The 21,515-nt window shown below is 35.5% G+C and overlaps 1 protein-coding gene and 1 long non-coding RNA gene across 8 annotated transcripts; one reads left to right on the top strand and one right to left on the bottom strand.

Moving 5' to 3' along the window:
- The first annotated feature begins 540 nt into the window (after positions 1-540).
- Positions 541-19,885, top strand: LOC120299607 (heme-binding protein 1-like). 6 transcript variants are annotated; one of them, XM_039324581.1, is made up of 7 exons: positions 541-692; positions 2,716-2,793; positions 5,837-5,997; positions 11,520-11,605; positions 12,728-12,869; positions 13,004-13,187; positions 18,785-19,885. In XM_039324581.1, the coding sequence occupies exons 3-7, from the start codon at positions 5,853-5,855 to the stop codon at positions 18,906-18,908; spliced, it is 681 nt and encodes a 226-aa protein (XP_039180515.1). In that variant the 5' UTR covers positions 541-692; positions 2,716-2,793; positions 5,837-5,852; the 3' UTR covers positions 18,909-19,885. The 6 variants fall into 6 exon arrangements, with proteins under 6 accessions (XP_039180515.1, XP_039180510.1, XP_039180513.1 ...); XM_039324576.1 differs by lacking the exon at positions 18,785-19,885 and adding an exon at positions 13,534-14,786 and having other exon boundaries at positions 545-692; XM_039324577.1 differs by lacking the exons at positions 541-692; positions 18,785-19,885 and adding exons at positions 705-1,230; positions 13,534-14,786.
- On the bottom strand, positions 14,938-21,498 carry LOC120299609. Of its 2 annotated transcripts, none has more exons than XR_005554448.1 (3): positions 20,822-21,498; positions 17,533-17,614; positions 14,938-17,048 (listed from the first exon to the last, which is right to left on the bottom strand). It is a non-coding gene; the product is annotated as an uncharacterized LOC120299609 (long non-coding RNA). The 2 variants fall into 2 exon arrangements; XR_005554447.1 differs by having other exon boundaries at positions 20,806-20,945.
- Positions 21,499-21,515: the final 17 nt, after the last annotated feature.

Raw genomic sequence — 21,515 nt, 5'->3', positions numbered from 1 at the left:
TGCAATAGTTTGCTGAGTTGTGATAAGAAAAGTCCCTATAACCAAAAGTGAGGTTAGGCATTACTGTTTAACAATTAGATACCGATCAGGTGTTATCAACTGATTTTTTTATCCAGTTACAATAAAATAGAAAATAGGGAATGCACCACTATCTAAGCAGTTAACTTTTTTGTAGGATATGTAAAGTTTTGGCGACCAAAGCCCTTTTATGGAGGACAGATCCATTTGATTTTACTGTTTGTTTTGAAGTATCGAAAAGCACCCTCTGGGAATTATATGAGATTATCCATTAAAAAAACAAACATTAGTCTTCTTTTCCCCTGAACTTTATAGTTTAGATTTTATGCTTACTTAAAAACACTATATTGTAATCCAAAGAAATCTAGAACATTTTGCGTTCCAGCAATTCCTTAAATGCTTCGTCGGTTTTGATTCAAGAAACTAAAACGGTTGCCCTTCTGGTCGACTCTTCCTATTGCTCCAGCTCGCCGCTGACCTAGGCGGCTTCGGTCAGAACCACTAGCCCCACTTGCCGAAACAAAAAAAACCGACAGAAGACCCGAACTTCAATCTATCCAGGGTGACGTCATCCCTTTCGAGCCTCTTCTGCTTGGTCTTCCGCCCCTTCTCCCCCCCACCCGCCTGAGCAGGCGGAATCCATTCCGGGTCGGAAAAGGTACCGGAAGTGCCAGGTAACCCTCTTTTCCCCCTCCTTTCTGTACCCGCAATAGTGGAGCCGAGTGCGGACCCCGTCCCCTCTCCCCTTTGGCGCTGGGCGCGCTCCCTCTCTGGGCGGAGCCGGGGCGGGGCCTGATGTCAGGTTCTCCTCCCTGGTCGGTCGTAACCCTTGTCCTGGGTAAGATTCCCGACGCGCCCGACTTACAGGTCGCCCAAGGCGCCTTTTAGGGAGATCGGCTTTTTCTTGGGTCTGCCTCACTATCTCGCCGTGCCCGCGCCTGGCTCTGTCCTCTTGGGGCAGACCGGTGTTTCGCCAAGTTTCCCCCTCCTTTGCCCCTCCCTGACCCACGATTAAAGGTGCTTGTGCCTCTGCAGTTCGAGCCCCGCTTGTCACCTTGGTCGACAAGAAAAGCTTTACCGACACCTCCCTTTTCTGCGCAAGCTGACAGGAGCAAATTCACCAGGCGCAGCTTTCCCATTACTAAATCTGCTAGCCCCTTTACCTGTTGAAACTGCCTGTTACACAGGAGGTAACCAATTAGAAGGGAAAAGGTAATTTTTTATCTTGTACGATGTCGCCATAGTATTCCCAAATGTCAATGAGATAGATTCTTTATTCAACAAAGGAGTCTCGGTTCCTACTATTTAAGGTTTCATCCACCCTCTTACTTGAAATAGAAATCTAGGTTTCAGGGAATATTAAAAATGTGTTTTTTTTTTTTAAAAAAGAACAGAATACCAGAAAGTTTGCAGCTTAGTTATAGCATTTACCCATGTCTGACCCCTCTGATCTAAAATGTATAAATAGCAGGAGGACATGCTATCAATTGAGTTGAATAATACAGGTCTACTGCAATATTCTAAGGGGCACATAAAAAAGAACTGTAAAAGGCAAATTGAAAATTGGTAATAATTATAATTAAAAATTCATGGATGAATTTTTAATTATAATTATAAATATTTTATTATAAAGGAAGAACCATGTATAACAATAAAATCTATTTCACTGTTCGAGTTTTTGAAGGTCTCCCCAATTTTCCAATACATTTTGTTTATGGAAAATATTTTTAAATAATTAATTTGGAAATTATCTTAAATAATCAACAACAAAATGTTTATCCATTCTTAGGTCAGTAGGATAGGAAGTAAAGTAACATTAAATAAGAAATTTCAAAAGAAGGTTCTTCATACATCTTTGCTGAAGTTGAACCTATAAACATTTATTTGACATGAATTAGCAATAAATTGTTTCCCAAAGGAAGTGAACAGCAGGATAGTAGCAATTATACATGTGCTTTAATAATTCTGAGTTTAAAATAATGTACAATATTTAGTACTCAGGATGAGTAAATACTTCAGAATCAAACGCAACTTTTCTCTAAAAATTATTTATTTGACACAACAGTTTATCATAGCTATTGCTTTCATGTTTTGCTCAATTTGCCAGACAAATCTAGCTGATATTTGTGTGGCAAGAGTTAGTTGGACTAGATCCAAAGAAAAGTTTTTATTCCTAACCAATTCATGAATACTGCTGATTTATGTATTGACAGATTATATTTCCAATCTGTATGCATTTTATGCACTTATTTGTAAAACATATACTATACAGACATATACATACACAGATACATACACATGTGCATTCAGCTACATAGAAGTTTTGGTTTTAGATTAAAAGCCATTACAGAATTTGCAAGTGCTATATGAAGTTATTGTATATATTGAATATTTAAGGTAGATATTTCTTTTCTCATTATATACACACATATGTAAAATATTCTAAAACAGTTAAGGCTGTAATTCAGGGCATGCTTACATAGGAAGTTGACAAACAAATTCAGAAACATGCTTAAGATTAATGTGTTCGATATTCAGTATACAGTATATTGTAGGTGTTTCAACATTATTAGAAAGAGTATAGATGTATAATTTATCAGTAAATAAGTTATTTGTTCATATTATATATTTGTGTGTTTCCCTCTTATGAAATGAAAAATAAAAACAAATGTTACTGGTTCTTTTATGTACACCCAGGTTAATGGGCTCCAAAACCCCAGAGGGCCAACAGAAGCACATTTGGCCTTGAGGCAACATACTCACAAGTACTCAAAGGCTAGTACTCACTGTTTACTATACCATTCTTTCCTAATTCTACTATAGTTCCTGTTCCTCTACTACAGGTAGTCCTCAACTTATAACCATTCATTTAGTGACCATTAAAAATTACACAAGCACTGAAAAAAGTCACTTATGACCATTTTGCACACTTATGACCTTGCAGCATCCTCATGGTCACATGATCAAAATTCAGATGCTTGGCAACTAGAAGTATTTATAATGGTTTCAATGTCCCAGGATCAATTTATCATATTTTGTGACCTTCTAACAAGTAAAGCCAATTGGGAGCCCAGATTCACTTAATCACTGTGTTACTAACTTAACAACTGCAGTGATTCACTTAACAACTGTTGCAAGAAAGGTTGTGAAATGGGGCAAAATTCACTTAACTGTTTAGCTTTGCAATGGAAATTTTGGACTTGTTGTGGTCATAAGTCAAGAATTACCTGTACTACTCTTTGTGAGTTCTACTTCTGGAGAACACTCTTCTGTTTGCCTTAGACTGTTTCAGGCTGTTTTAGTTTCCCACAGGAACATAAACCATCATCACTAGTTCCCTCTCTGCTCAGCTTTTATATTCACCAGCTGTTGGGTTGGGTAGAGAGAGGTCTTAAAGGGACAGGGCACCAGCAGCCCAGGATGCTGACCATTTTGCAGGCAGCCTGTCCTCTCATAAGCAAAGTAAAAATAAATTGTGAGCAAGCTAATGTTGCTTGCTTCTGAAGAGTATTTGCACATTCATCTTCATTTATTTCTATATAAATGCCCATACATGCAGTACAATTAAAAGGTAAAACAATATTGCTTCAAAATAAATGTGGGAAATAAACTATTTTCAAATACTTTTGTTTTTTGTTTTATTTATCAATTTAAAATATCTAACAGGAATTATATTGGAATCCCTCTTAGAAGATACATTAATTAGATGTAATATTCATATGTAATAGCCATAACATTAGTCACCAGGTAGATACTGTCAAATGTTTGTCTGTTTAACAAATGCAGATTGAGATACTGAATTATAGATGGAATTATTTTCCGTACTGTAGTTTCCTGGCTATTACTGCAGTTAATACTTTTGCACCCATAGTAACAGAAGAGAGTACAAAGTCTACAGCTTGTGCCTCTTGTGAGATTTTTCTGAGGTTTTAATATTACCGTAATATAAAGCCTCATGAAATAATAAATGGAAATGGAAAGATTAAATGATTATACATTTCTAGCAATATGGGTGCCAACAAATCAGTAAAAGTTCTGTGCCTGTGGTGGAGTATAAGCCAGAATCACAAAAGGGAGGGGCTCTTTCCCAGGAAGCACAAAGAAGTTGGAATCTTTGGTATGCGGAATGAGTGAAGGCGAGACTCCCTCTAGCTGTTCACAGTGTATATGTGGTAGTTATGCAGATAAGTGCCTTAGTCTGGCAAGATTTCTGTCTATAGATGAGCAACAATAAAGAAACTTCTTGGAAGCAACTCCTTGTATTGTTCTTGGTTCCTTGGGCCTGACTGTGCCATTCAACTAGTTTCATAGACTGCAATGTCTCTGTCATGTCAGTGATTTTTTTTAATGTGATATCAGAAGATTGATAATTTGGTTATAGGAGTCCTTGGTTAACTGAATATAAAAATCATAAAACCGCGATTAACAGATTCTATCTTAGTAAATAACTGTCCATCGTTGGCCTGAATTCTGTGTGTGTTTCAGATGATAACCCAATTACTTTTTAGCTTTCATTACTGATTTCCAATATTTTCTGATTGACATTTTTCAAAGTAATCAAATTATTCTGAGTGTTGAAGCTCCAATTTAGGCTTTGCTGCTATAAATGCTTGATATGATTCATTAGTGGTGTTAATAAAAGTGGATCTTTAACCGTCTTCTGTAACTATATAAAATTACAGACTCTTGAGAGTTTCTCTTTTGCTGAGGCAAAAGCAATTATAGAATTCATAATGATTATCTTAAATGCATTCCAGAGAGTTAATGTATTAGTAGAGCCCTGAGTTATTTCAAAGAATAGATTTCCTTCTTAATATATTTCACAAAAAGAAAATCTCTTTAGAGAGAAATATTTGAATATATAATACCATCTACAATTGGTTAATTTATAATTGTTAAGCCATGGTAGACCAGTGATTAGAATGCAGTATTGCAGGCTAATTCTGCTGACTATGTCATCTCCAACAGTGTTGGCTGTCTAGCCTCTGTTTATACAACTTCAGCAAACAAAACAATAATGTCCATTGTTGAACAGCTCTTACTGTTATAATTTTTTCCTATATCCAACCAAACTTTAAGTCACTGTTTCTTGTCCTGGCTTCTGAAGCAACTCATTCAACAACTCGAGCAATTTACCTAACCATTTCACATCAGTGATTGATCGGCCATCCATCCATTCATCCATCCATCCATCCATCCATCCATCTATCTCAATTTATTAGCTGTCCAATTCTAAATGATTCTGGGTTCATACAAAACTGGAAAATCCATAAAAACATATAAAACAATAAATCAAACATAGTCCAGCCTAAGACAGTCTTATAAAAAACATTAATCAAACAGGGTCCACAGAAATATAATGATATATTGATACATGAAGCTTCAGAATTTTGAAATTATCCTCAAAGGTCTATGCAAATTAGATAATATATTTTTGTCTCAAATCATTTATAAATATATTGTACAGCATGGGACCTAGAAAAAGGAGGAGGCACACATTATGTTTTGTTTATTTTGGGTTTAGATTTAACCAGATGATTGAGTAGAAGGCTGTCTGGGTTCATAAGATTTGAAAGCATTCATTTAGCCTATGCACCTTAGCTTTCCTACTATTTGACATTTATACTGGTTTCTCTTTTATTTTTTGAAAAGTGTTTCTGTATTAATCTCCATGTTCCAATACCTTTCTAGCACCTACAAATCTCACAGGCAAGGAGGAGGTTTCCCTTCAAACTGTGTTTTGTCTACAAATGATATGAAACCATTGTTTTGCTATCATGAGCAATTCAAAGAATATAATTTGAAATTTTTTTTGCAGAAGCTGAGGTGTTAATATGGCTCGTATTACCCTTGAAGAACTAAATGAAATGGATGATGAGATCCAGGATGAAGAACAAGAACAAGATGAAATAGAACAAAATAGGCTGTTTTCTCTGTGGGAAACAGTAGCCAACAGTCATCAAGTGATACTTCCTCAAGGCAAAAAAATTAATCTAACTTTTTATTTGCTGCATATTGATATACTGCACTTGCAAAGTGGAGAGACGGTAGAAATTTTTCACCTATAGGGCAAAGTCAATTTGTATAAAAGAATTGATACTGATTTAAATTTATTTGCAGTGTTTTAATCTCAATTTCTATTAAAAGATACCCAGAATTAATAAAAATAGTAAATAACACAATTAAAATCTATTCATTTAAAGCAGTATTTCTCAACCTTGACAACTTTAAGAAGCATGGACTTTAAGATGATGGCTGGGAAATTCTTGGATTTGAAGTTCACACATCTTAAAGTTGCTAAGGTGAGAAACACTGATTTAAACTCATGATCAATAATGTATAATTTAAGACAGTGGTTCTCAACCTTTTCTTCACCACGGACCCCCTTTAAATACCTTTTGTGACCACAGACCATGGCCAGAGACCACCAAAACTTAAGATTTAAATCGTAACATTTCTTCAAGCCTTTGAGGACCCCGGTGACGACTAAGCACTTCCCCCACCTACGGACCAAAGGTTGAGAACCACTGATTTAAAGCAATAATGGAAAACTTTGAGAATCAATTACAAAAATAGATGGGAAAAACCAAGTAATGTCATTAAACTTGAAAAGACAAACATTGGGTGTTAAGGAATCCAGAAAATAGGAATAACCCATGAAAAGTCCCACTTCCTTGTGAATACCGAGGAAGTGAGGAAATAGAAAGTGCAGAAAAAAATAGAAAAATAGAAAAGAAATAATACAAGTATAATAAAGAAAAGAAATATATAAAGAAATGAATTCCCCTTCATTACAATAAGTATTAAACAATTTTAGTAACTTACCACCTTTTATACAACAAATGATCTCTTCTTACCATGTCCTCGCTCTTATCTATAAATAAATCCTTAAAGTCTCATCATTTGGTTCTGGTCAGCAAAAGTCCATTAAGGGTAACCAAAAATAACAACATACAACAATCAACTTTATATTCTTTCTTTTAACTCTTTTGAACTTTAGTCCCTTCTAAGAATATCCTAGGACCTAGAACTTTATTTTTTTTTCTTTATCTCTTCTCATAAAATTCTTCAAAACCTTAAAAACAATCCTAACCCTAACAAAGCTTTACAATTTTTTGTAAATCCAATATAGGAAAATTATTCAGATCATTCTTTTGTTTTTGTATACATTTTAATTATTGTTATCAGCTAGTTTCTTTTGTATATTTAGTGCAGCATTATTTTTCATGTCATTGTATTCTGCCATTTTTAAATCCACGTTCAGATGAGTCTTAGTCTTAAACATCTTCCATCTTTTAAACACGGTATATCTATAGAGGCAGACACTTAAAAATAATTTAACCGTTGCTCAAAATATCCTTCAGTATGTCCAGTTAGATATGTTAAAATATTTTCTCCATTCTGTATTAGTCAAATTTAAATGTTCTTATCCTTTCATTCTAATCTTTAGTTCCTGCTGGTTTTCTTTAATGCCTAGTCTTCAGTTTCAATCTATTTTTTTTAGAAAATTTAAAACAAAAGATTTCCCATGGGGCAGTTTTAATCAGCTTTTTGCTGTTTATTTGCTGTTTATTTCAAAATATTTTTGAAGTTCTTAACGTTTATATTTAAAACTTGTTTTGTAAGGATTGAAGGAAATTCAGTGCCATAAAATTTGTTAATTCAAAAGTTCCTAATAGCAGAAAAACATTAACAATTTCTGAAAGTGATGACAAAAAGGAATACTGTAATGAATCCACTGACCCATAAAGGCACCAACCACAGTTTGAGCAAAAAATAGCTATTCCCTTGTCTCCCAGATTTCTAAACCTGCTAGAGACTATTGTATTGCAGTCTCCTCGCAAGGAGCAGTTGTATGGAGCACTTGTGGGTGATCTTAAGTCCTCTCCTTGTCCAGAGAGGAATTATGAAGAGCTGGTCTGCTCACCAGCTCTTTATTCCACTGCATTCATCATCTCCGCTTTTAGTGGAGGTGCTTCAGTTCACTGTTTTTGTCCCAGAAATCCCAGTGTTCTCTCCATCTTTCAGGTGAACCATCCACTTTGTTTATTGTTGTGTTACCTATTAAGAATATGTCAGTTTTCCCAATGAAGGTAGTTGGTAGAAGTGTAATGAAGACTTTAATAGACACAGGTAGTCCTTGTGATTGGCAGTTCTATTATCTCCATTTCTGCACATTTGTGGTTAAAATACCACACCTCAATATCTGCAGTAATGAGTTTTGTGTATCTGCATTTTTTTGCCCTGGAGTTCCAGATAGTTTGCCATTATGCACACACACAAAGGATGCATTGAACTTCCATCCACATAACCTTCCCAGATATCTGCCACTTATCTTTCCAGAACCCATCAGCCCTAATCTTGCCACACATCCACCAATCTTCATATTATCTTCCAGTTATTAAGTTCCTATGCTGCCCATCTCACCTAAGTAACCATTATATGGGTGTCCTCTTCTTGCATACGTTTTTGGAAATGTTTATATCAAAATGAGCAAGTAGATAGTACTGTAGTGGACTACAGAGATAATCTCGATGAAGGAATGGAACAATTAATCCTGGATATTCAAAGGATATTCAAAATAACTTGCAGAAAAACAATATTTCTGATTTGGAAATTATGTTAATTTTGTTTGGTATAAGGGAATAAAGAGGGATATTCTGGCAGGCTTTTATTATAATCTATAAGAGTGAAGTACAGTAGCATTCCTGAATCCTTGCTCTGTTTGTTTCCTGATCTGGCCTTCCTTGAAGGGCTGACAAACAGACTGCTGAAGAAAGTGGCAAAAATTCTCACAATCTGCTGGGCTTGAGTGAAAAAGTAAAGCTGCTAGTCATGTTGCTTGTACAGACACCCATTGAACACCATTACAGTATCAGTGAGTTTATTGTCAACTGCATAAAGAAAAGCCAATATCTGTGCAAGTGTTGCATTGAGGACATCTCAAGAATGTCAAGGTTTTATTGTATGGGATCCCTAAATATGGGAAAGATCCTTGAAGTGTTGGTACAGAACCAAGCCTAGAAGAAGATTCTATTGAGTAGATCAGTAATCTGGAAGAAATGCTACAGCTTTATAGGCAGTTTGCAGCAGGAGGTGCTGAATGTGGTCAGTGCCCAGTAAGGCCTGATTTCAAAGACTTAGGAAGCACTATATCTTCTGCAATATCAAACTAATAGGAGAAGTAGTGTTGATGAATCACAAAATAGCAGAGAAATATCCACAGAGTTCTAACTAAGCATGAAAGGTAAAGACATAAGCTGATACAAAATAGATGAGACTGACCGTTCTAGAAATGGATGGCACACTGCTCCTTAATCAGGAATATTCTGGGCTTCAAGACAGTCAAGTGTCACTTTTTTCCTGAGATGTGGCAATGCTGTAAGGAACTGTTATGTTATCAAAGCCATGCTTCTTAGAACTCTCATGCCGTGAAAAAGAAGAACCAGTTTCCCATTTCTGGAGAACTGACCCTCTGCTTTTCTCTAACTCGTTCTGTTGCATTCTACATTGTGTGATATTTTGCCTCTGAGAATCTGGTCTTCAGCGTCCTGCAGCTGTTCAACTACACTGCTGGTCATTCTGAGACAATGTAGTTGATAACACCCAGGGCTTTTTTTCTCATAGAATGCCCAGAACGGAGTTCCAGCACCTTTTTTTGGATGGAACCTTGTAGGGTAGGCAAGGTGGGTTGTATGACGTGTGTGAGTTCCAGCACCTTTTTTTTTTTTTTTTAGAAAAAAAGCACTGGATACACCCATATCTTGAAATTTATTTATTTATTTATGAGACTTATATACCGCTTTAAGTGCAAGCACTCTCTAAGCGGTGTACACCAGTAAGCAATGTATATGTATATTTACATTGCCCCCAACAATCTGGGTCCTCATTTTACCTACCCCGGAAGGATGGAAGGCTGAGTCAACCTTGAGCCGGTGAGATTTGAACCGCTGACCTGCTGAACACAGTCAGCTAAAGTGGCCTGCAGTACTGCACTCTAACTGCTGCGCCACCTCGGCTCAGTAAATCACTATTTTGCCATCCAGCATCACCTTCTTAACTTTTGGACCAAGGTCTGATAACAACACCTTCAAGATGATGCAGGAACTTATAGAAGTGAGTCCAAGCTTTCAGAAATGTTAAATATATATAATTCACCAATGTTCCATGACTATTGGACCCCTTCCCCTAAATGTTTAAAAAGGCGGAATGACAGATCTTTTTTATCTTAGTGCTTAAGAATTTGAGGACTGAATGTAAGATCCTGTTTTGTTATGACTATCTTCTGGTTTCAAGTTTGAAGATTAAAAAGACGTGTTCTCCGTTGATTTTTGAACTATATTGTAAAAAGTAGAAGATCTCAGTACTTCATTTTTTTGTTGAGTTAATTATATATTAATACAATATTGTCATTTTATTTTTTCCTCTTTCATGTTAATTATACATATTTTTAATTATATTATGACAAATTTTTGTTTCTTAATCTCACTATAATCTATGAAGTAAATCTTTTAAAAAACCCATCAATTTCTATTCATCAGCAAATGCTGGAGGAACTCTACTTTGCAACTGCATTGTAGGCAGTCATCTATTCATCTGCTGTAACTGAATAACTGATAAATTGCAATGGATCCCCAACTTTGCATGCATTGTCGGTGGAGAGGATTGGAAGACTTCAAATCACAAAATGTGGAGGAATTCCCTCAATTCTATCAGAAGCAGCTGATGTAGGAAGAATTGGAAGAGATCTTCTCCTTCAAAGCAAGTTGCTGTCTGATAGCCTGCAACTGGGGCATGTCTTGGTGGCATAAAGTGCTTGAACTTTATTCCCTGCAGAGCACAACATCAATTCAAAAGGCAAATACAGGCTGGTTTGCAACACCATTATGACTAAGTCAGCTACTTTGAAATGGTAATTATAGCTATCAGCACAACAGTGGAGTCATCATCAGAAAACATCATTGGTACTAAATGCCTTATACAGTATTCTTATTTGCCTGTATTTTATAAGCACTAAACACTGTATACACTAAAAATGACTACTACTACTTTACTATTAGTATTCTTTAATTACTTTGAAGAAGGAAAGATTGATTTTTGTTGCTGCAGACCAAAGACCAAGAAAAGTAGTGCTGTGAACTCTAGAGTGGAATAAAGAAACTCCAGTGTTTCTTTATTTTGATTTTTGCTGTTGTCATTCCAGTACTCAGGTAAAGAAGAATTTACAATCTGAGATAGACAAAGTCCAGCATGCTTATTTCTACTCTGCCAGACAGTTTTTAGCAATTTTTCTCTCTCTAGAACCTAGCATTACCCCCCCACCCCCCAAGTCCCACAGACTCAAAAGTCTCAACCACTTCATTATGCATGGTTGGAGGCTGGAACACACAAATATGAATTAATGAAAAGCATTTTAAGTAGAAGGTTATTTAGAAATGCAGTTGTGTACAAGTGTTTTCATCCTTAAAGTTAATTTTTCCCAATTAACTCTGTTCCAATAGACATGGCAGGTCCAATAGTACAGATGACCCACCATAACCATGTGCGAGAACCTGTGCCGTATACTGTTTTATCACAGCATGAGAAGGTAAGCAATCATATTAATGTAAATATTTATTGCCTAACAGGCATAGACTGCTGTTTCTGAATAATGTAATATATGTATCCAGCTGATTGTCATATTTTTCGATAGAGGAAGAATTGTAGAATAAAATCATAAAATGTTCCTGGTTTCCTTAAGTATCCATGATTTCACCCAAACTATAGTTCTAGGCATCATTAAGTTTCTACCAAATTTGTCTTTTGGATGTGATTTTGAGGATATAGCCTATTATATTTCTGCTCAAAACTAAATTTCACCATCTGCAGTAAAGCAGTAGAGAACTACAGTCTAAATAGTCTACCATGCAAATTATTCCAGAATAAGACAGCTTAATAATTTTCAGAATTTAAATCCTGTCAGGCTGCTTGACCTTTTGGAAAGATTTACTATATTAGGGTCATAGCCCAAAGGATGATGGGTAGGAGTTCCATTATACTCTTTCCCATGAATCTGCTTTTTTTTACTGTTTACTATTTCAGTTTTAATGATGGCAATATTCTTAAAACAGTTATACCTGTAGCCTGTGTTAACTTTGCTTCAGTTTGTTTATATTAAGAACACATGGTGCCTTTTGGGATTATTCTGGACCAAATGTGTAGTGTAGATTGTTACCAACCATGTCTTCCTCAGAAACATACGTCTTTTTAAAAGGGACTAATGAAAAACAAAAGATAAGTTATCTCTACTTTTAGGTGCTTTGTAATTTCAGCTTATAGTGACAAAAATTAAAATGAATTATTAGGAAAGATATATTTTACATTTAAGATGCACAATAAAATGGATAAACACATATATACAAACACATGTGCACACAAACATACACAAGAAGATTTTACTTAAAACATTTATATCAGTAATACCGGTGTATATTGGAATATTAACATTACATATAGTTAAATGTTTCCCCAAATTTGTATTTTTTTAAAAAATGTGAAACAGTAGCTTTTATTCACATACCAACATTTCCCAAAAACTTATATAATTTGTAAAGATATCAAATTTGACTCAATTAATGTAATTATCTAGATTTAAAAACTCATAAACTTTGTTACCCTGTTGATATTTCTTCTCCTGGCAGTAAAATCAGTTCTTTCCTTCTTGGTTCAGTGTGAGGAAACAACATATGAGGAACGTCTGTACTCTGCTGGGAAATGGGCATGCATCACCAAAGGAGAACCCAAGTATGAGCAGAGCACCTCACTGAGTTTCATGAAACTTATAAGATACATCTGCAAAGAGAATTCCCTAGGTATGTGCAGGCAAGTGGCATGGGGTGATGTAGAAATTTACATGACCAGGATTAATGGGGTTTGGAAAAAAAAGGAATGGATTTCCCTAGGTTTACCTTTCATAACTGGTATTTTTACCTATATCTTTATCCAGGCCAGCACTTGGGGATGACAGTACCTGTGATTAATGAGATCCACCTGAATAAGGAGGGTACTGATTTGGTCCAAGAAGTTATCACTGCTTATTATCTTCCTCAGGAATTTCAGCTTAATCCTCCTCTCCCTATGGATCCAGAAATCCAAATCCTAGAAAGATCACCACTTCGGGTTATCACCAGGTAAGTCCTGGTGGACCTGGCTATGCTTTAGATGCAAACAGCCTTTTAAGTAGAGTAGGAATTGACTTGCTTTTAATTCTAAATAGGAAAAAGAGTATGCATGCCTGGGAAAATAGTTTCTAAGTAAAGGAAAATATGCCTTTGGTTATATAATGGAAAAAGGAAAGGATCTTGTGGCGAAATTGGCTCTTTGTTAGGCCAGTTTTTCTCATATTTTAAAAAAGATTAGGAACCTTGCACTGATTGATAGATAGATGGGTAGGTGAATGCTGGATAAATAGGAAGGAAACCAGATGCTAAACACAATATATTTATGTAACTGTTTTGTTGTTAACTTTCTGTAAAGGGAGTTTTATGGGCCAGCTACTGAGGAGACAATCCTGCGAGAGATTCACTTTCTTTGGGAGTTATTGGGCTCGACAGATAATGTGCTCCGTGAAACATACTTGGTGGCTGCATATCAGAACCCTAGTATACCCAATCGTCGCAATGAGATATGGTTTATCCGAAGAACAGATTGAAAGCACCATGGATTTCTGACAAGTGAATCCAGTGAATCCCGTTTAGATGGCAGTTCTAGCCTGAAGGAGATGAATGCACTTCCCAACTTACTCTAGAACTGACCTGATGACCCATTTCTTTTCCTTGAGGGCATTAAGGAGTTGTGTCCCCTCCTATGACTTCAGAAATAGGGAAAAACAAGAACATGGAAAAGTAGCATGGTTTTCTAATGTTCCTGGAGGGAACTGGCACTGGAAGAATTTATGGATATCTGCTTCATTGACTTTGAAATTTGTCCATGCACAGTTGAGTTAAAATGCATCAGAAATTGCAACTGTTCAGCAGTCCCCATCTGGTATTTCAAATGTTCTGAATTCATCTGGAAATGAATTTGGAGTGGCAGTCTGTAGCTGGATGGGGCATAAGTCATGGTTTTACTTCCAGTACTTACTTAGAGAATTTAATTTCTGGGCAAGAGGCTATATCTTTTAGCCATGTATAAGATACTTCTAATCACCTTTGTTCCAGCTTGACATGGAATAATTTCAGACATCCTAAGTGGATTGATTTGAATATATCCTAGAAAGCCCTTCCCAGGAACAATCTCCCCTGAATGGGAGATCAGAGAATTGGAGATCAGAGAAATCCTCTTCTGTGTTCCTAAGAGTGGTATAACACCTGTTCTGTGACCTATCCGCCAACTGGACTTGTATTCATAGATGCTTCCAGACTGCTGATTACTGCTTTCATTTTTCCCTCCTTTATAGACTTTTTTCTATTAATAAAAGTAAATGGAAGCTACAGCAGAAAAATATAGGACTCTTATCAATGAAAAAATTGATTATATGGACCCTGAATTCCTTTTTATTTTCTTAATGAACAAGGTAATTGTAAAATAAAGGCCACATCTAAAAGCATCCCATCATTTTGCAGACCCTATAGCATTGAGTGAGCCATATGTTTAAGGTGGCTGCATTGTTGCATTGCCCTATATCATACTACATTGGTTGATTTCATGGCCAAGAAAGTTGCTGTCTTCTCTGAAGGAGGACAATAATAGCACAGAGCAATTGTGAAATAAAATCTAGCTCAAACCTCTCTGATGCTTTTTATTGAGTTACATGGCATCTGATTTTATTTATTAGATTTTTATCTCACCTTTATAAGTAACTCAAGACAGTGAACATATATAATACACCTTCCTCTTCCTCTTTCTCCCATTACAACAACTCTATGAGGTGGGTTGTCTAAGAGAGCATGACTGGCTCAAAATCACCAAATCAGTTTTTATGCCTAAGGCAGGACTAGGCCTTAACTACTACACCAAACTGGCTCTAATTTTGATGATGGCTTAACATTATTTTTTGAAAGTCCAGAAAGAGTTGTTATATAAAGAACAAATGAAGCATGTTTGTTTGAAACAGGAACACTGATTTTACACTGTGACTGTCTTCTCTTCTTAAATGGCTATGTTTCTGAAAATTTCCAAATCATCACCTAGAATTTCCCTTGACTTCTTACATATCTCCAGTGGAAATCAGATGAGATCTAACTAGCTATAGTGGAACTTTTTCTGTCATCAAGGGTGATAAAATGTGTGGTATGTTCTATTAATCTACCAGCAGAATCAGTATACAGTAGCCACTGAACTGTGTAACTTCCCACTCCATAAACCCTCAAATTCAATTTTTAGTACTTCAATTGATGGTAAATGAGCATGTTTTATATTTTTAGAAACTATAACTTTGATTTTAGTTATACAGATATTCACAGTTGCAGAAATTAGTACATGTTCTATCACCTTCATTCAATTAGATCTAGCACTGTGCAGCTATAATTCAGCAATATCTAGAATTCTTCAGTGATAAGGATCCAGTGCTTATCTGGCTATGGTATAATATGGATTTAATAACCCTTTGATCATTTTGCTATTTGTAGCAAAACAGCAACGTTTTATTTTTAAACTAAAGTTTTTAAAAACTTTTAGAAATGCAGTATTGAAACTGCTGCAGAGGTACAAAATTCTCGGGTCTTTCAGAGACTGATCAGGCACTTCAGAGAAAATGCATTTGTTTAAATGATGAATAATCAAAGATCTAACAGGAACAGAAAAGGAGACAGTAAAAACATGCATTTTGCAAATACAGAAGGGAATAGCAAGATACACTGGGATTATACTGAAAGCAACAATGCACACAGAATGCAGAAAAGAAATTCTTTTGCTACATTAGCAAATAGCAAAGATACTTAGCAGAAACAATGAAGTAATCCAAGAATTATCTGGTTTTGGTGAATAAAATATATGGATTACTTCAAGATTTTTAGGTCTATGGTTTAGATAAATGTTAATGGAAGAATTATTTTGGTACATATGATAAACTAAACCAGTGATGGGGAACCTATGATGTATGTCAAAAGTCACAAGCCACATTTTGGATTATATACCAGGATTCACCAACACCCAACAACAACTATTCTTGAAAGCATGCCACATTTTCATGCCATTTTTGGAAGATGCAGAGGCTACACAAGAATGGGGTGTGCTCTCATACAGCCTCCAGAAGTTGTGTGAGAGGGCCGTGCTCTTGCATGGCCTCTGGAGCCTCTGAAAATCACATGGGAACAAAGCATGCTTTCCATAGTTTAAGAGCACACTGTCTGAAGATAAGTAGCACACAGCATAACCTAGGGACCATTGAGACACAGGGGAATTTGCACCATTCCCCAAAGCTTGTGCATCTGCTGGTGGCACTTGGGCTGAAGCTGAGGCCTGGGCCTCAGCCTCAGGCCCAGCCTCAGTGCTGCCACCAAGTGCCACTGTTTAGAGTGGTCTAACTGGCGAGATAGGAGTAAAAAATGCAGTTAAGCATAACTACATATTCAATGGCAGCTAGGATAATATTGCATAGTGTAGGATTAAAACATCTGAAATAAATCCACCTCATGTTATAACACAAAACATTCCAAGATGTGTCTCATTACTCTGAATTAGTGAACAGTCCTCTGGCTCTAGGTCATTTGTCTCTCTCTTCTCATGGCTGCAATCCTAAATTCTTGGAGACTGACTAGACAAATCCCTGCAGTTTTCTTGGCAAGGGAAGAAATGATTTGTATCTTTCTAAAGCCCATTAACTGGAATTCCTTTTTAAATGATTGAATTGTGTATCCTTTATTTTCATTTGAGCTATTGATTTCCACAATCATTGATGGTTTCCTAACCATAGCACAGAGCAACAAATCTTGGAAATAAGAGTGATATAAAGTATAATAGGCATTTAACCCTCTATGACTGGCTATATACTTAAGAAAATTTTAACAGGCTCCTACCTTTAAGAAAACTCAATGTCTTCATCTATCCATCTAGAAAAAAATTCAGGAAAAAGAAACTTCAGCTTACAAAGTGCCCTTATTTCCCGTTTACATTTTATAAGATCTAATTAAGGATAGTGTAAAATTGTTCTTTTATTATGTGAAAGAGAAGTAAAGGGATTCATCAGTAATTTCCAAGTTTTCAACATATTAGTGTGAAATTCGAAATTGTAGTGTTCTGGAAGGAAGAGGAATCAAGACTTTGGCTTGTGAACCATTGACTTTAATTTCACCCTTTCACTGCACTCTTATACTTATTTCAACATAGCATTTACAGTGGAAGATAGAAGTAAAAATATTATCGATGGCTTCTGTTTACTAAAACAGAATCCTAAGAGAAGAAATAATCAATTACATTAAAATGTTGGAATGAACACCATAGTTTTTGCAAGAAATTTTTACTTTCATAGTGAATTATTTGTCTCTTGAGAGACAAAACTTAAACCATTGTTAGTAGCAAATTGCATTAAATTACCTGGTCTAGAGAACAGAATGCTTATATAGAATTAGTCATCCGGCTTAGTGTATGAAATTATTCCAATCCATGGCAGATATATCTGAGGACAAAATTAATATGAGTAAAAATTAATTAACAGAAATTAAGAAATACAGAGTTGATCAAAGTGCCTTTGAAATTCTGAACATTAACTTTAAACACATTTTACTTCCCATTATTATCAAATAGAATAGTAAGGACAGAATGGCCATGGCTGAAGTTTGCTGCAGTATAGCTCACCTGAAGAATTTGAACAGCAGAAGCTGCCTTAGATCAGTTCTTCAAAGTGTGTTCCACGGAACCATAAGGTTTTGTAAGAACTTGATGCAGTTGAGTGAAAGATTAAGGGAAAACCCCAAGGTGCTTTTTCCAAAAGGCAACTGGATATTCTTGGGGTTTTGTTTAAAAAAGTTTTGTTTCTCATCCAAGAAGCTTCTTCAGTTCTTGGATGAGGAGCAAACCTTTTCAAACAAAAACCCAAGAAAGTCCAGTTGCCTTTTAGAAAAAGTACCTTTGGGGCAACCTTAATCTGAAAGATTGAGAATTTCCATAGATGCCAAGGACAAACAAAAGTACATTCCCTCATAGCCATTTTTTTTGTTAGTACAGCTCTTGATGAGGGTTTCTAGGAATGGTTTTCCATTAACAAGTTCCATGGGCTGAAAAAAAAAAAGAAGAAAACTTCTGCTTTAGGCCACCTTTCCTTCTACATACCTTTGCAAGAAAGGCCTTTACATCAATTGCTCTGAGATCAAAAACCTCTTTTTTTATATAGGATTCAAAATGTTTTATTGTTGAATATTTGACTTTTTAAATATTGCCTTATAGCTAGTAGCAATTTGGGATGATATTCCACTACTTCCTCTCCACTAACAGTATCCATTCCACTGGAAGATTTTTTTTCCACAAACAGTGAATCCAGCTTTTCCAGTTTGACAAGATAGAAAAAGATTAAATAAACAACCACTAATTTATTGGATAATCATATTATTTGTTTATAGTACAGCAAATCTAAAATAATGACACATAGTACTAATTGTTTTTTTCCAACAGGGAATGATAATGCTTAGATTGGAACATTAAAATAAACAGCTATATCCTAGTTCTGTTGTTAACTATTACCATGAGATATATATTTAATAAATGAATAAGTAGAATTCTGTTCATATGCACTTTAAAGCAGAAAAAGAAATATTACAAATTTGTAAGCAAATGACCCTTTATTCTGCAGTTTTCCAAAGCAGCATGTGAATTCTCTGATTAACAAAGGCCATTTACTACATGGTAAGTATTTTGTGAAAACACGAACAAGGGTTATAATCTTTATTGCCTCTTCCCTAGTTGCAAGCCTGTAAAGGAAATAGGGTTGTCACCAGCCCTGCTGTTCTCAGCTTGAGATAACAAAGAAATGAAATAGGATACAGAACCCTTTGATGTTCCGGGCCAAATAGATCATAGGAAAAACCTTGGGGGCCTGGAGAGTTAGCAGTTTCTTGTTAAGTGTCCTTGGAGCAGGAGACTGCAATGTCATGTAGCAGGCTAAACAATCCACCATACAGGTATGACATGAATGTTGTATATAGAGTTTTAAACAATTGACTTTTAGACAATAACCAGGTGTCTTGATTAAATTGTAGTTTTTTTTATAAATCTAATGGCCACTATTCCACATTTGGATAATCAGTAAACCAACTCTGGGGGGTAAAATAGTACAAATTAACTGGATATTCTGGCATAGCATGTCATAAGAACACTATTTATAAATTGGCCCACTAAAGTGATACTTTACTAATTTTGAATTTTTAGCATGTCAATATTTGGAATTCTTGTTATAAAAGAATAAAACTATGAATTAGGAAAACTGTTAATAGTGCTAATAGCATTACTTATCAGATGATTGAGAGGAAATTAAAATGATTTTATTACTTCCTCAAGGGTTTGTGGTTTCCTTCTCCAAAGGACCTGCTTTCCTTAATTCCTGCTATAAAAACTAGACCTAAAGTCTGTTTTTTTTTCAGATAGTGGTTACACATGGGCAGTTATTTTTTTCAAGTAGCTAGTTCTATGTGAATAGATCCTAGTACCAATCAGAAGTCATAGCAGTTTTTATCTCTTTTCCCCCTTGAAATTAAAAAAAAATACAGAAGTTGGAAAAATTAAAAGTGAGTTAAAATTAAAGTTGGGTTTGGACTCTCTGTAAAATTAATAGATAGCATGATTCTATATTGAAGCTTAATCCAGGACACATACACAATTATGTTTTGCACAGCATTATTCCTAAGCATGTTCATATTATTCTACTTAAACTACTGAATAAACAATTAAAATATAACTTATTTGCATTATTTTGATGCACAACAATTCTCACATTATTTATTTACATTCCTTGAGCTTGGAACATCCCATCAAGAGCAATGATGTAGATTATAGCTACATAAATGTACAATTTTTAATCTCTCCATAAAAAAAATGTTTTGTAATAAACCCAAACTAGAGCTGCCAAAAGGTGAAACCTCATTAGCTTTAGCACTCAGGGTCCCCCTCAAAAGAAGTGCATTTTCCTGCAACATTTATGCACTACAGTATCCTTGAAATTAATTATATCCTTATTTACAGTATTTGAAAAGACTGCCCTACATTTATGAAAGTAATAGAATGATATCACTAAGAAAGAGCTGAAACACTAACTTGTAATTTAATCAAATAAGAACAAATCTACAGTTATATTTAGTCACATAAAAATCCATTACTAAATTTCAACATCCATTATATTTCCCAGGTACTTGTAGCATATTAAAAATTAAGTCTTGTAGTATTGAAATACATAATTTTCTAATGACAGATACTGAATATGTAGTCACATATACTAACCCAATTTAATCATGGTTTTTGAATAAACTGCAAAAGACTGGGTCACGTTAACGCCAAACCAGATAAACCACATTATGTTTAAGCTTGATGTATGATCCAGTACCCATTGAATGAGACTGAATGAGACTGCTAAATTTGAAATGAACAGAATTAAGGCTGTTTCATGATTAATGAGAAGAGACAGTGGATAACATTTAGAAGGCAGCCTTATGCATATTGTTTCACGAGGAACAAATTATCTGGAAAAGGCAACAAAGAATTTTATGGCAGTTTAAAAAATAACACATTTATTAAGGCACAAAAGTTTGCAGGTTCAGCCTCTCCCATTCATCAACTGCATAGAGTAGAATCTTGAATGATGAAGTGTGCATGTATACCTACATTCATATATGTATACCTCTATTATGTGCCCAGAATTGGTTGCAGTTCTTTGATTATGTATCATCATGTCAGCGAAGACTCTTAGTAACCACTGAAAGATTTTTCTCCATAAGGATCTGTCCCCACTGTGGTTCTTCAGGTCTTTCCATGGTGCTCCCATTGCCACTGTAACTAAATCCATTCCCTTTGCAGCTGGTTGTTCTTTCTTTCCATCTTTTTCCAGCATTGGAACCTTTTCCAGAGACTAGGTCTTAGCATAATATGTCCAAAACAAGAACCTAGTCACTTGCACCTGGAGTGACCATTCTGGGTTGATTTGTTCAGTGATAATTTTTTTCCTTCACTATCCAGGAATTCTCAGAAATCTTTCCCAACACAAAAGTTCAAAAGCATCAATACTGTCTCCTCTTCAAATCTCTGTAAATCAATCAATCATACAATGGGAGCAGTAGTGGGAGGAGGTTACAGCTGCTAGAAATAGACAATAAGATGAGGGCGAAATGAACAGAAGAAAATATAGACGGAATCTAAACATATTGCTAGTAATTCTAAGTAAGACTATCGGATTGCAACATTAATTTAGTTAACTAGTATTAACCAAACTGAAGCATATATTTTCGGGAGTGTCTCTAGGACATTCCGGGAAACCTTTCCTTTGAAATAATAATAAAAAACCTCGCATCGGGTCTCCCATCTTAAGAGCCCACCAA

This window comes from Crotalus tigris, unplaced genomic scaffold, assembly GCF_016545835.1.
Source record: "Crotalus tigris isolate CLP2741 ecotype Arizona unplaced genomic scaffold, ASM1654583v1 scf7180000024302.2721777, whole genome shotgun sequence".
Taxonomy (NCBI): Eukaryota; Metazoa; Chordata; class Lepidosauria; order Squamata; family Viperidae; genus Crotalus; species Crotalus tigris.
Note: the sequence above shows the minus strand (reverse complement) of the source record. Positions and strands in the feature narration are given on the sequence as shown.